The 12,575-nt window shown below is 41.3% G+C and overlaps 1 protein-coding gene across 1 annotated transcript in view; it reads right to left on the bottom strand.

Moving 5' to 3' along the window:
• Window positions 1–1,069: 1,069 nt before the first annotated feature.
• Window positions 1,070–12,575, bottom strand: part of nrg3b (neuregulin 3b) — a 452,682-nt gene continuing 441,176 nt past the window's right edge. The window contains exons 8-9 of the mRNA XM_046369406.1: window positions 10,907–11,041; window positions 1,070–2,267 (exon numbers count right to left, since the gene is read on the bottom strand). Of these exons, the coding sequence (XP_046225362.1) occupies window positions 1,502–2,267; window positions 10,907–11,041 (901 nt within the window). The 3' untranslated portion in view covers window positions 1,070–1,501. The remainder of the gene's footprint in view (window positions 2,268–10,906; window positions 11,042–12,575) is intronic.

Genomic DNA, 12,575 nt, shown 5'->3' with positions numbered 1-12,575 from the left:
AGGCCCCAAATGTTATTCAGGAATATGGAGTATTGATGGGGAAAAGAGGGGAAAAACTCACATGCATGCATTGGCCAATCAAAACCTAATATAGACCAGACTATCGTCACGTCTATAATGTTCTTATCTACCTCAATTACCTCGTACCCCTGCACATCAACTCGGTGCTGGTATCCTGTGTATCTCGCCAAGTTATTGTTACTCATGGTGTATGTATTTCTTGTGCTATTATTTGTTCTATATTTTTCTCTGCATTGTTGGGAAGGGCCCATAAGTAAGCATTTCACAGTTAGTCTATACCTGTTGTTTACAAAGCATGTGACAAATACGATTTGATTGATAAAAATGGCGTCTAAAATAGTTTTAGCTCGTTCTGTATGATTAGGCTACTCACCCTCTGCAATCCTCCCATCCCATTTCCCACTCATTAGTAAACTGGTACATTTTGCACAGTCATTTTGCTGCTTGTAGAACTGATAAAAAAGTCGAGGAGAAAAAAAGTGTTACTAATATGGAGGGAAAGACAACATTTTCCCTCTGTGTTGATCTACTTTGTTGTGAACAGGACCAGGGACATGCGCCGGTGCTTTCATCTTTTGCCTGATTAATTCCTCTTGATAAATGTTCTCACCTGAAGATTGGCTAGTTAAAAACTTTTCTCCTCGCTACAGTTTTTCTAAACAGCTGATGCAAAAATAATGAGACCGGGCACTTTAATTAACGAGGCTGTTTTGGGGAAGAGATAAACAAGTAAATGATTCAATCCGTCTGACGCTCTTTATCAAATGGAGGACCTTGCTTTTACCAGAGAGGAACACTGCCGTGGTCTGGCATGAGATGCTCTGGGTGTGACTTGATTCATGTTTCGATGGAAGAAGATGTTGTCGAGAGACCTCATTCAAGCACAGTGAATAATCCCATAGGCAGCACCTGTTGACATAATGTGTCATGTAGGATAAACTTACTTAAACTTGCTATACAATTTACTAGGCTATACCCACACCGACTTGAGACACAGACAACAAAGATTAATCAGAAATATGTTTCAGAAATTCAATCAACCACACGCCCTTTAACACTGTAGTCTTTATTTTGTCACGTCATCATGTCAAATATATGTTTATAGGACATATGACATGTATAATTTGATATCTTTACAATAGAGAAACAACATAGATATGACACACTATTTTGATTTCTAAGTAGAAGCTTTGTTTAAATAGTGCATATAAATCATTTATATTTTTTTCAAATACACATTTATATCAAGCTCCCACTGGTCTTTATGTCTGTCTGCATTGTTTCACATTATTCACATACATGTGTGTGTGTTTTCAGTGTCTTAAATGTATAAATTAATTCTCTCTCTGCAGTCCAGGCTGCTGTGGCTCTTTTACAGAAACTAGGGGCCAATTAGTTAAGCAGGTGGTCCTACCCCCTCCCGTGTCATCGATGCAGGTGGGCGGAATCTCTCCTTGCAAGTTGGCGAGAAATAATCCAATCAGCTGACAGAAAGTTTGGCACAAGAAATTCCACCACCTTTTCCCACCACTGTTGACAGGAAGATGTTTGCCCCTCCATTCACCAGGGCAATGTTTTGTTTACCAAGCCCCTTGGCCTCTCTTTGGACACCTGCCTGAGGACCCCTGCTCTTGGGAAAGCTGTAGAGCAGTCTGGGTGTATACCGCATGCTCTTTTTCTTGGACTCCAGCACGGTCACAGCAATAAAAGTGTTTGTGCTGTTCAACCCGGCAACACCTGATCCGGATTCTGCTGTCCCAGAGGCCACAAGGCTAGAGTGTTGGAACAGGTCCCCTGGCCCTACTAGAGTTTCAGAAGATCCCTGGTGCGTGTGAAAAGGGCTTGTCTCTGACACCAGTGCAGTCTTGATGTTGTAGGGACGCACATGACTGGGTCTGTCCTCGAATTCTAGTACACACACAGAGGTGGAGGAGTTAGGGGGGGTGTGGCTGCTGCTACCGGCAGGTGCCTGCGCCATGTAACCTGGCCCGGCAAGACCTCCTCCATGCGACACCCTCTCCCTGCTCTCGTCCACGTGACCCCTCTCGCGGTCGTGTTCCTGGAGAGAGGGGATGATGGGGACGGAGTGCGTGCGGAGAGAGGGAGGAGCGGCTGTTATTCCTCTATCAAGACGGGTGCAGGGAACATCCCTCCATCCCTTCTTCTCTGCGGAACAAGACATGGTCTGCATATTCGGGAACCCGCTGTGCTGGCGATCGTCACCTCCACCCCTTCCAGTGTCGAACCTGCAGGGATGCAGAGAACAGAAAAAAATGGGTGGAGATTATGACCTTTTATTCCCAGACCTTTATTGCATGATTTCTAATTATCACGAGAGAGATAAATCCTTACCATACAATTAATGCCTAAAAAACATCTGTCTACACTGGTTAAATATTTTTTTTTTAAATCTGGGAATTGATCATCTTTTGTAGTTATTTATAATTTACGGCATGGACAGTCTACTCTGGCTGCTTAAATGTTTAAGTGAAAATGATTTCTCTTCTGACAACCTTATCAGAGATTTAAGGCTTTAGCATCAAAGCTGGGGTATGCCTGACCCGGGTTTGAGTGGCTATATGAAAACCTTCCTGAAAGAATACCTGAATGTCCAGATAGCAGAAATGTTGAAATTAGGCCTAGCATTAGGTTGGTGAGTGCAACATGAATCAAGGAACGTTGCCTGAAGAACCAAAAGTGTTGCAGAGTTAAAGATACTATTTGACAGTAACATGTAAAATAATGCCATCGGGCTATCTGGCTTTAAAGGCACAATCTGGGGTATTTCCTGCAATATTATTCTCAAAGAATATAACTTATAAATGTTTTGGGAGCTTAGTACAATTGTCTTAATCTTCCGAAACCAAAGTTAAAGTTAAATTACTCGATTATGTTTATGTTGTCATTTGAATCCTAGTTTTGAATTATCATGTCATTCTCGTGGACTGTCGGTCCTTGTATCCATTGCTCCAGCTATGATTTTGAGAGTGGTTACATTTCCCCAGCCCCATCTCTATGCTTAAGTGTTGGGGATGTTTTTGGACTGAAACAAGTAAACAAGAATCCAAAAAGATTGTCTTTTTTATTTTTTATTTTATTTCACCTTACCGGCTGTAGAAGGGGTCCGGATATTGTAGCCTGGGAGTATACTTCGGTGGTAGCCCAGGGCTAGCTTGAAGCTAATTTGTGCTTGCTCTGGGATGGAAACGCTAGCCCGGAGGAGTCATCCGGGATTGCGGTTAGCTAGTTGTGAAGATCCAGATGAAAATGTTCAGTTTGTGGTAGGAATCCGGGGATAAAAATAACAGGTCCGTTATGCTCTGGTTAGTGTCACGTTGTTCGAACTGACGAGAGCTTTCCGAGCTAAAGGTTAGCTGATGACCGCTGGCAATGGTTTGCTGACTGATAGCTGGTAGTTAGCTGGCTAGCTTCAGTTGAGGGATTCCAGATCCGAAGTAAATATAAATACTTTAGAAAAAAAAGCAGATCCACGCCCCATTGGGAGAGGTGGGTTGCAGGAGAGTATTTAGATGTTGAGGTTTAGCAAAATATTTTAAAGGATATGCGATGAAAAAGATGTAAAACGATATATACAAGGGACACGATAGGACAAAGACGTCTGACTGCTACGCCATCTTGGATAATAGATTCCATACCAAAGCTAAACCATATACCTGTACACCAGAGACTATTGTGTCCAAGGTCACTAGAATAAGATGTCTTATATATACTGACACAGAAACATATGGTACTGTATTGAGCTCAACTCTAAAAAGTGTCTTAAATCTCATACGTTTGTTAGTGAAACCTACTAAGACCCGCTCAACAAGCCTTTAGGAGTGAGCCATTATTATTCTCTGACTTCAGAGACCGTTTGTACCATAACTGAGTTTACATTTTTAATTACTTTCCCCGTTCTTCTGTATTATAGGTGGAAGCCTGGGCATTGTAAAATATCTCAAAATAACTCTCATGACAAATTAGGTTTCAATCCATTCTTCATATGTGAATGGTAAATATGTGTTTCTGACAGTGTTTAATGAAACTGGCAATGCACTATGGGGATTTACTGCCAAAAACACAGGTGATTCTCTCTCTCTCTCTCTCTCTCTCTCTCTCTCTCTCTCTCTCTCTCTCTCTCTCTCTCTCTCTCTCTCTCTCTCTCTCTCTCTCTCTCTCTCTCTCTCTCTCTCTCTCTCTCTCTCTCTCTCTCTCTCTCTCTCTCTCTCTCTCTCTCTCTCTCTCTCTCTCTCTCTCTCTCTCTCTCTCTCTCTCTCTCTCTTTCACTGCTCATTCCAGGAGAGAGGGTGTCTCCATGGCAACAAGGGGGTGGGGACGTTAGTGTTGTATGGCTGTTAAGTATAGAAATAGGTCAATCCTACTTCCGTTGGCCTTGCTTTGCGGATGGATCTGTAAACGGGTTATCAATAGTTAATTTGTTCAACTAGTCAAATAAATCGGTCACAATCTTTGCACGTCGGTGAAGAAAAACCCCCTCTTATACCACTCATTCCCCGAGCATTTGCAAGCCTCATGTTACCAATAATTGCCTATGGCTACATATTCCTCCTCTGCGGCTTTAATTTTTTAAATCCTAGTTAGTTCTCTCTCTCTCTCTCTCTGCATGTGTCTGTGTGTGTGTGTGTATTTGTTTGTTTGTGAATGTATACTGTGTGTATGTGTGTATGTGTGCGGACACGTGACGGAATGTGCATACTCTACATGTGCATACTGTGTGTGTGTGTAATGCGTGAAAAATCTGCACACTGAATGTGCGTGTGCATATTGTGTGTATGCATGCATACTAGTCTGCATACTGTATGTGTTTGCGTGTGTTTGTGCAGTGCTATAGGAGGAGATCTTCTCACAGCCGTTGAAAGAATATGCTGAGCTGCCTGCATGCTGCACTGTTTAAGAATGTTAATTATGGAAATAGGTCATATATAAAGAGCTTGACAGCACTGTGTATCTTACAAGTCACTGTGATACTCAATCAGGTTGGCATGTTAATAAGAATACTGCCAGGGACTTTTAAGTGCAAAATATGCTCTGGGAGAGCTATGGTTACATCCCAAATAAAATAAAAAATATATATATATATATTGACACCCTATTCATTTTGAAGTGTACTACTTTTGGCCAGGGTCTACTCATGGGATGCACGTTTCAGCACAATATTGTTTTGAACATTATTTTGAAGACTGACTCTGAACGTTGTACTCAATGCATTTTCAATTGGAGGTAAATCATTTGCTGAAAAGCCTTCGGTCATCATTGAGATGTTGTCAGATTGACTTTAGATTTGGTTTAACATTTGCTCACTAGCTAAGATTTAGGGAAAAGCACTGGACTTAAGCTAGCTAACATTAGCATTGCTAGGTATTTTTGACAAAGTTTGCTAGCTAATGGCAACATTGCATTTGGTTTAACATTTGCTCACTAGCTAAGATTTAGGGAAAAGCACTGGACTTAAGCTAGCTAACATTAGCATTGCTAGGTATTTTTGACAAAGTTTGCTAGCTAATGGCAACATTGCCATCTATCTAAAGTAAATTTAACGACATCGTAATGATGACTATAATTTGTTTCCTACTAATTATTTTCCCAATCTTATTTCCAAGCCATTATAGTGTAATTTAGACAAAACAATAATTAACCCTTGTTAAGATTGACTGGGCACAACTCAACTTTCGGGGCTGTCTCTCCCTCACACACACACACACACACACACACACACACACACACACACACACACACACACACACACACACACACACACACACACACACACACACACACACACACACACACACACACACACACACACACACACACACACACACACACACACACACACACACACACACACACACACACTTGCTGCTACAATTTATTATTATTTAAGCTGTTCATCCATATAACTACTAACTTTAGCACATTTCATAGTCTACTGTATATTCTTACTGTATATACAGTTGAAGTCAGGAGTTTACATACACCTTAGCCAAATACATTTAAACTCAGTTTTTCACAATTCCTGACATTTAATCTTAGTAAAATTTCCCTGTCTTAAGTCAGTTAGGATCACCACTTTACTTTACTTTTTTTAAGTCAGAGAAATAGTAGAGAGAATGATTTATTTCAGCTTTTATTTCTTTCATCACATTCCCAGTGGGTCAGAAGTTTACATACACTCAATTAGTATTTGGTAGCTTTGCCTTTAAATTGTTTAACTTGGGTCAAACGTTTCAAGTAGCCTTCCACACGGTTCCCATAATAATTTGGATTTTGGCCCATTCCTACTGACAGAGCTGTTGTAACTGAGTCAGGTTTGTAGCCCTCCTTTCTCGCACATGCTTTTTCAGTTCTGCCCTCAAATTTTCTATAGGATTGAGGTCAGGGCTTTGTGATGGCCACTCCAAGACCTTGACTTTGTTGTCCTTAAGCCATTTTGCCACAACTTTGGAAGTATGCTTGGGGTCATTGTCCATTTGGAAGACCCATTTGCAACCAAGCTTTAACTTCCTGACTGATGTCTTGAGATGTTGCTTTAATTTATCCACGTAATTTTCTTTCCTCATGGTGCCATATTTTGTGAAGTGCACCAGTCCCTCCTGCAGCAAAGCACCCCCACAACACGATGCTGCCACCCCTGTGCTTCACGGTTGGGATGGTGTTCTTTGGCTTGCAAGCCCTTCCCTTTTTCCTCCAAAAATAACGATGGTCATTATGGCCAAGTTCTATTTTTGTTTCAGCAGACCAGAGGACATTTCTCCAAAAAGTACAATCTTTGCCCCCATGTGCAGTTGCAAACCATAGTCTGGATTTTTTATGGCGGTTTTGGAGCAGTGGCTTCTTCCTTGCTGAGCTGCCTTTCAGGTTATGTCGATATAGGTTTTACTGTGGATATAGATACTTTTGTACTTGTTTTCTCCAGCGTCTTCACAAGGTCCTTTGCTGTTGTTCTGGGATTGATTTGCACTTTTCACACCAAAGTACGTTAATCTCTAGGAGACCGAATCTCCTTCCTGAGTGGTATGACTGCTGCGTGGTCCCATTGTGTTTATAATTGCGTACTATTTTTTGTACAGATGAACGTAGTACCTTCAGGCATTTGGAAATTGCCCCCAAGGATGAACCAGACTTGCGGAGGTGTACACATTTTTTTCTGAGGTCTTGGCTGATTTATTTGGATTTTTCCATGATGTCAAGCAAAGAGGCACTGAGTTTGAAGGTGGGCCTTGAAATACATCCACAGGTACACCTCCAATTGACTCAAATGGTGTAAATTAGCCTATCAGGAGCTTCTAAAGCCATGACATCATTTTCTGGATTTTTCCAAGTTGTTTAAAGGCACAATCAACTAAGTGTATGTAAACTTCTGACCCACTGGAATTATGATACAGTGAAATAATCTGTCTGTAAACAATTGTTGAAAAAAGAGCTTGCAAGTAACCATTTTACATTACTGTTTTCACCCTGTATCCTGTGCATATGACCAATAAACGTTTATTTTATTTTAGAATGCTCATAACAATGGTGTTACGCGACCGATTTATGGAGGTCCAACCATGAATACGGCATTGGTCAAAAGTAGTGCACTATGTAGGGAATAGGGGTGTCATTTGGGATGTATTTGGGATTGCTATAATGACAGACATCTTACATAGTCACATCGTCACTCAAGTTCCAAGCTGTCAGCAAATTATGCTAACTAAACCTCCTTGGTAAAATAAGAATAGTGTTGTCAGTAATGTCAGTGACATGGAGATATGATTGGGCAATGCTTTGTTTTACAGGCCTTTTTAACTGGTGTTTGTCTGGCATTTACTTAGAAAAATTAGAGAATAAATGGTAACCAGCAGTATCTTTTGGAATGTTGAATTTAAAACAATAGCAGACGTGCACAAAGACTCCTTGGTTAAATAGGAATACCTTGGACATGGTATGATTCTTTTATAGGCCTTTTTGGCTGGTGTATCAGCTGTATCGTTTGGTACGTTAAATTTAACACACTAGCGGACGTGCACAATGTTGGTGAGGCTACAGTTTGATGTCATTTAGCGCTTTGAATGCTGCCGTCATTCCTTCACAATCACTACAGTGCCTCCTTTACTAACTTTAGCAGTTGAATCAGGGTATCATAGCTTGCGCTCCCTTTCTCAGTTTTTCAATCAGCATTAGCATGATTGGTCATGATTAGTATGATTGGTCCCTTACCTGGAAATTGGGTGCATTGTACTGTAGTAACGTGTGGAGGAATGTGTAAATTCACATTTTAACATAGATTTTCTAAAAGGAAACACTGAACTTTAGAATACATAGTCCCCAATAAAGTGGGAAGTGAACTGGCCACCGGAGGGCTGGCTGGTCTCGGATCCCATAAAAGGGGTTTTGTGTTCAAAGAGATCTGTCTCATGAAGGTCTCTGACCAAAACTTTTTTTTCTTCTAACCTTGGATTTACAATAAATAATATATTGTCACAATGGAGACAGTGTCAAGCCTCAACTTCTGATGCATCACTCTGATCCCAGGTACCATCTCCTGCCATTGTGCCCTTGAGCAAGGCACTTAACCACTGAAGCCTCTTAACATGTGCCTGTGTGTGTGTGTGTGTGTGTGTGTGTGTGTGTGTGTGTGTGTGTGTGTGTGTGTGTGTGTGTGTGTGTGTGTGTGTGTGTGTGTGTAAGGGGTTTCTCACAATAATTGACAATTAGTATAGTATTGTACAGTTGAGTATCTCCTCTATTCTTATTCTTTCTAAAGCATAATCAATCAATTATTTTGACACCACTGACCGCTCTCTAGGGTTGCTCCCTAATCATGTCATCATAATGCTGCATCGGGTGCCCACCGTCTTGTGAGAACATTTGTTGGATACTCCTCTGCAAAGAAAGTGCCAGCGGGATTTCGTCTCATGTTGACTGCTCTATTCAATCTCATTTTGGACTTCTCGGTGCAATTGAATGGCTGAGATGCTTTCTTTAATCGCTGCCAGTAAGCAGTATTAGAATGTGTTTTCAATAGCGGCGGGCATTTAAATCACACACAGAGCTAACTTTTAAGATGCTGTGTTGTCAATATCCCAGACTGAATGCATTCTGAAGACAGGGCCAATAGTGCAGAGTCATGGTTAATGCTTATGGCTTGGCATGTGCTGAATATCTGCTGCAAAGGAGTGACTATATTTTTTCACCACTGACGCAGTGTTTGGAAAGGCAATGATGACAAATGTGGAATAGTGCTACAGCAAGGAATAGGTTTCTCGATATTCAGAATAAAGGGAAAAATATACAAGCATGGTTGCACTTTAAACTTTTCCCTATTTTACTGTCTATCTAGCACTTCGTAGACCATCTTTGAGTTAGAAAAAATTGACCAAGGTAATACTTTGGAAGTACATAACCTTAATTGTGTTAAAAATGCACTATGCAAAAATCACTCCGGCATTGCCTGGTTGCTAAAATTCTAATAGTTCGCCTAACTTCTGTATGTTTGACAAAACAAGCAATTGTAGTGTAGAGAATCATTGTACCATCTAAACCACTGTGAAATATATTTTCCTTAAGCACAAATATTGTATTTTCAGCTGTGTACAAAACCGAAAGTAAAAGATACAAAAACGGAACTTCATAGAATCATTAGAAATAGCAATAGAACAGATTTACCATTCCTTAGACTTGATTTCAATGAGAAAGACAAATCTATAACTCACATTTCTATGTGAATTTTGTTGGGAAGCCCAAAAAGTTACATTTTGCAGCAATAAGTAATTTAAGTCAATTTTGCTCAAGTTAGTTCAAGGTAAACAGAAGATTTATATAAATGTTGGTCCCATGTTTCATGAGCTGAATTTTTTTTCTTCCAGAAATGTTACAGACACACAAAGTGTATTTCTCTAAAATTGTGTTCACAAATTTGTTTACATTTCTGTTAGTGACCATTTCTCATTTTCCAAGATAATTCATCCACCTGACTGGTGTATCATATCAAGAAGCTGAGAAAACAGCATGATCATTACACAGGTGCACCTTGTGCTGGGCACAATAAAAAGCTACTCTAAAATGTGCAGTTTTGTCACACAACTCAATGCCACAGATGTCTCAAGTTTATAGGGAGCGTGCAATTGGCATTATGAATGCAGAAATGTCCACCAGAGTTGTTGCAATATAATTTAATGTTAATTTCTCTACCATAAGCCACCTCCAATGTCATTTTAGAGAATAGAGCAGAACCGGCCTCAGAGACGCAGATCATGTGTATGGCGCCGTGTCAGCGAGTGTTTTGCTGATGTCAACGTTGTGTGCCCATGGTGGCGGTGGGGTTATAGTAAGGGTAGGCATAAGCTACGGACAACGAACACAATTACATTTTATCTATGGCAATTTGAATGCACAGAGATACCATGTCAAGATACTGAGGCCCATTGTCGTGCCATTCATCCGCCACCATCACCTCATGTTTCTGCATGATAATGCACAGCCCCATGTTGCAAGGATCTGTACACAATTCCTGGACGCTGAGAATGTCCCAGTTCTTCCATGGCCTGCACACTCACCAGACATGACCATTGAGCATGTTTGGGATGCTCTGAATTGACGTGCACGACAGCGTGTTTCAGTTCCCAACAACTTCACACAGCCATTTAAGAGGAGTGGGACAACATTCCACAGGCCACAATCCACAGCCTGATCAACTCTATGTGAAGGAGATGTGTGCTGTGAAATCTGTGAATGTATTTTCATGTTTTTAAAAAGGTATAAACTGCCTTATTTTTGCTGGACCCCAAGAAGAGGAGCTGCCTTGACAGCAGCTAATGGGGATCCATAATAAATACAAATACACCAAATACTGACTGGTTTTCTGATTCCCGCCCTTACATACCCTCTTAAAGACTCTGCCTCCATCGCTGCAGACTCCACCTCCTCCAGGTGTTTATATGCGGGGCTAGCAACCCTTGGTCCTCGAGAGATGGGCGGGGTCCTCATGTGATGAGTGTCCCAGTGTCTTTGGACTGGACTGAGGGACAGGGAGCGAGCCATGTTGAAGTATACGTAAGACAGAAACAGAAAACATTGGTCAAAATATTGAATAGGTTCACAAATGGATAACAATTGGGTCATTGGTTATAGATGCTTAAATGGCCACACTGTAGTTCCCACACTGTAGTTTCTCTTCAGCAATTAAAAAAAACATTATTTCACCTTTTATTTAACTAGGTAGGCCAGTTGAGAACAAGTTCTCATTTACAATTGAGACCTGGCCAAGATAAAGCAAAGCAGTGCAACACAAACAACAACACAGTTACACATGGAATAAACAAACGTACAGTCAATAACACAATAGAAAAGTCTATATACAGTGTGCATATGAGGTAAGAGTAGGGACGTGACGCAATAAATAGGCCGTAGTGGCGAAGTAATTACAATTTAGCAATTAAACACTGGAGTCATAGATGTGCAGAAGATAAATGTGCAAGTAGAGATACTGGGGTGCAAAGGAGCAAAAATAAATAAATAAGGTATTTGGATGGGCTATTTACAGATGGGCTATGTACAGGTGCAGTATGCTGCTCTGACAGCAGGTGCTTAAAGTTAGTAAGGGAGGAATTTGCTTTGGGGGTGACCAGTAAAATATACCTGCTGGAGCGCGTGCTACAGGTGGGTGCTGCTATGGTGACCAGTGAGCTGAGATAAGGCTGTGCTTTACCTAGCAAAGACTTAAAATGACCTGGTGTCGGCCCTTCTTGTTCGGGTGGTGTTAGGCGGTCGACGTCACCGGCTTTCTTGTCACTACCGATCCATTTTTCTGTTTCGTTTTTTTTTTGTCTGATTACACACACACCTGTTTTACATTCCCTCGTTACATTCCCTATTTAACCATCTGACATGTATTTCAGTTCTGTCCGTGATTGTTCATGTCGTTAGTGGTTGTGTTAGAGTTCAAATCAAATTTATTTATATAGCCCTTCGTACATCAGCTGATATCTCAAAGTGCTGTACAGAAACCCAGCCTAAAACCACAAACAGCAAGCAATGCAGGTGTAGAAGCACGGTGGTCAAAACTCCCTAGAAAGGCCAAAACCTAGGAAGAAACCTAGAGAGGAACCAGGCTATGTGGGGAGCCAGTCCTCTTCTGGCTGTGCCGGGTGGAGATTATAACAGAACATGGCCAAGATGTTCAAATGTTCATAAATGACCAGCATGGTCGAATAATAATAAGGCAGAACAGTTGAAAGCAAGGAGTCATCATGTCAGGTAGTCCTGGGGCATGGTCCTAGGGCTCAGGCCCTCCGAGAGAGAGAAAGAAAGAGAGAAGGAGAGAATTAGAGAACGCATACTTAGATTCACACAGGACACCGAATAGGACAGGAGAAGTACTCCAGATATAACAAACTGATTCTAGCCCCCCGACACAAACTACTGCAGCATAAATACTGGAGGCTGAGACAGGAGGGGTCAGGAGACACTGTGGCCCCATCCGAGGACACCCCCGGACAGGGCCAAACAGGAAGGGTATAACCCCACCCACTTTGCCAAAGCACAGCCCCCAC

Source organism: Oncorhynchus gorbuscha, linkage group LG11 (genome assembly GCF_021184085.1).
Source record: "Oncorhynchus gorbuscha isolate QuinsamMale2020 ecotype Even-year linkage group LG11, OgorEven_v1.0, whole genome shotgun sequence".
Lineage (NCBI taxonomy): Eukaryota > Metazoa > Chordata > Actinopteri > Salmoniformes > Salmonidae > Oncorhynchus > Oncorhynchus gorbuscha.
Note: the sequence above shows the minus strand (reverse complement) of the source record. Positions and strands in the feature narration are given on the sequence as shown.